At 44.2% G+C, this 2977-nt stretch overlaps 1 protein-coding gene across 1 annotated transcript in view; it reads left to right on the top strand.

Moving 5' to 3' along the window:
- Positions 1–2604, top strand: part of SH3BGRL2 (SH3 domain binding glutamate rich protein like 2) — a 52823-nt gene extending 50219 nt beyond the window's left edge. Inside the window, exon 3 of the mRNA XM_012809531.2 lies at positions 2464–2604. Within this exon, the coding sequence (XP_012664985.1) occupies positions 2464–2574 (111 nt within the window). The 3' untranslated portion in view covers positions 2575–2604. The remainder of the gene's footprint in view (positions 1–2463) is intronic.
- The last annotated feature ends 373 nt before the right edge of the window (positions 2605–2977 follow it).

Here is a 2977-nt window from a genome sequence, read left to right as displayed (position 1 = left end):
CCCCCACTTTACTTCTTAATTCTTCCCAACACCCCCTTATCTCCACCAAATCCACCCCCAGGGTGGTCAGTTCTGCTCCAGAATGTGTCTCCACCTGTCTGCTGTGCTGTCTCCACTGGCATCACCCCGGCCAGGCTGCCTTCATCTCTTACACAATTGTCAAGATCCTTTCTGAACTTCTCCCCGAGTCCCTTCTTCCCACCCTCTCTCCACATACTTATTAGGTATTTTCTTAAAGGAAACTAAATCATTTTGCTCCCTTGCTCTAAACCAGCAGTTCTCAACCTGTGGGTCGCGGACCCCTTTGGAGGTTGAACGATCCTTTTATAGGGGTCTCCTGAAACCATCCTGCATATCAGATGTTTACATTATGATTCATAACAGTAGCAAAATTACAGTTAGGAAGTAGCAATGAAAATAATTTTATGGTTGGAGGTCACCACAACATGAGGAATTGTATTAAAGGGTCACGGCATTAGGAAGGTTGAGAACCACTGCTCTAAACCCCTATGTGATTTCCTTTGATACATCAGGTAAGTTCAGATCCTTTTTTCTTGGTTTACAAAGGTCAGCCCGTGGTAGTCCTGTCCGACCCCTAGGGGGCCTCACTCTTCACTCGTGCCGTCCCTGCCCTGAATACCCGCCCAGACCTCCCCTGGCGAGCTCAGCTCAGCCTTCCAACGTCGGCTGGAATGCCAGTTTCAGAGAGGACTTGGCTGGGCTTCTCTTTCGAGCTGGAAGGAGAAGCCGGTTCAAAGCCTTAGGCTGAGGTGACTGTGGATTAAAGTCACAGCTGCCTTCAGAGCCACGAGACTCAACTTGCCAAAGCTTTTGGACGAGAAGGTCTATACATGGAGCCGAATATTGCAGAGAGCTTGAATCAGATGGGGCACCCTTTGCAAGAAGCAGGTCTCTCCTCTACACAGTCATTGCCTCGTTTTGATTTCTGGAAGGGTTTCCAAAGTATTGGTGATGCCCTTGGCTTGGCTGATCACTGGATCATGAGGGCCCAGTGAGCCCAGCACACAAGGTGCCCCATACCTGGTTTCCTTTCAGGTGGGAGGCATCTTTCAGTACCAAAAGTGTGAATTTCAGGGTCTGTGAAACCTGAGCCCAGATATCTGCTCTCCCACTTACTAGCTGTGGAACTTGGACAACATACTTCTTTTCTCTGTCCCCAGCCTGGTGGGCCGTGGTGGCGACATGTTTATAAGGCAGAGAGCTCAAAGTAAACATCCATACGTGGCTCTGGTCCCCGCTGGCTTACCATGGTTATCCTTAGGCTAAAGTTACCAAAGCGCCAAATTTTAAGGCTGTTCTACATCAGCTTGCAGACGGTATAGTACGATGCAGACAAACCTTCAGGGAAGCATTTGATAGACACATTGACAGAATTCCTTGTTGGCTTCTCGTGAAAGTAGAAAGAGAAAAGGGATTCTTTGTCTTAGGCAAAGGTAAATGTTATAGAGAATATAGTTTCCCTGAGCTTTTATTTGATCTTGTCATTCTCTCTGAAGATATAGTCTCAGAGAATGTGGAGAACGTCAGAGGCAGACGGAGGCACTCTCACTGAGGCTCGGGCCCGTCCTGCCTCTCTGCTTACCCAGAGATGGTTTGTAAAGCCCTAGATAAGGAAATGTCAGGAAGGGAACTGGGGGGCAGCCTTCCCTGTGAAGACTGAGCGTGAATCCCAGGCCAGAGTGATCACGCACCAGCAGATGGTCGCGTGGCACATTTTTAATGTTCCTATTTCATTTCTTTTGTCAAATATCTTACGTTTTAATTCTGTGTAGGTTTCAAATTAAAATCTTGTTACATTCTGGGGATTGTAAAATGAGCTGCGATAAACAGTCTAGTGCAAGTGTCCTTATGATAAAAGGATTTTTTTCCTTCTGGGTAGATGCCTAGTAATGGGATTGCAGGATCAAATGGGATACAATCGCCAAAATGTGGAAACAGCCTAAATGCCCACCACCCCAGGAGTGGATTAACAAGCTGTGGTATATGGATGCCATGGAATAATGTTTAGCCACTAAAAAAAGATGGAGACTTTACATCTTTTGTATTAACCTGGATGGAAGTGGAACACATTCTTCTTAGTAAAGCATCACAAGAATGGAGAAGCAAGAATCCAGTGTACTCAATACTAATATGAAGGCAGAAGATGAGCTAATACAGGGGTGCGGGGGTAGGAGAATGAGGGAGCAGGGAGAGGGAGGAGCGGGGGATGGAGGTCACAGCATATGACTCATCTCTTGGAGCTTGGGACATAATTATATAGAGGGACTTCACCTAACAAATGCAAGCAGTATAACCTAATTCTTTGTACCCTCAATGAATCCCGAACACTAAAAATAATAATTATAATAAAATAAATAAAAACTTGTTACATTCAGTGGTGCAGTTTTTACTTCCATAAAGAATTTGTTGACTGGTTTAATTTTCTCCTTTCCTTTTTCCTAGGATTATGACAGTTTTTTTGAATCAAAGGAAAGCAACACAGTCTTTTCATTCCTTGGCCTGAAACCACGGTTGGCATCAAAGGAGGTAAATCTTATCTTATTCTTAAGTTAAAATTCATCTTTCTAAGATTGTTCTTAGGGAATGAGATTCAAGGTAGTAGAAGAATGTGTATATAGTCTCCAAAATTTTTAGTTTTTACTTCTTCAAATGGATTAATTCATGGTAAAACACAAAAAAGGAGCTAGGTTTTTTTTTTTTCAATTTTTAATTGTTGCTAAAAATAGAGTATATTTATTTACTTAGAATTAAGACCGTGGCGGGGTGTGGTGGCTTACGCATGTAATTCAAACACTTTGGGAGGCCGAGGCAGGTGGATTGCTTGCGTTCAGGACTTGAAGACTAGCCTGAGCAAGTGTGAGACCCCATCTCGAAAAAATAGCTGAGCATTGTGGTGGACTCTTATAGTCCCAGCTCCTTGGGAGGCTGAGGCAAGAGAATCACTTAAGCCCAAGAG

Source organism: Otolemur garnettii, unplaced genomic scaffold, assembly GCF_000181295.1.
Source record: "Otolemur garnettii isolate 467f Iridium unplaced genomic scaffold, OtoGar3 scaffold00107, whole genome shotgun sequence".
NCBI lineage: Eukaryota > Metazoa > Chordata > Mammalia > Primates > Galagidae > Otolemur > Otolemur garnettii.
The sequence above is the reverse complement of the archived record's forward strand: the minus strand, read 5'-3'. Positions and strand labels throughout refer to the sequence as shown.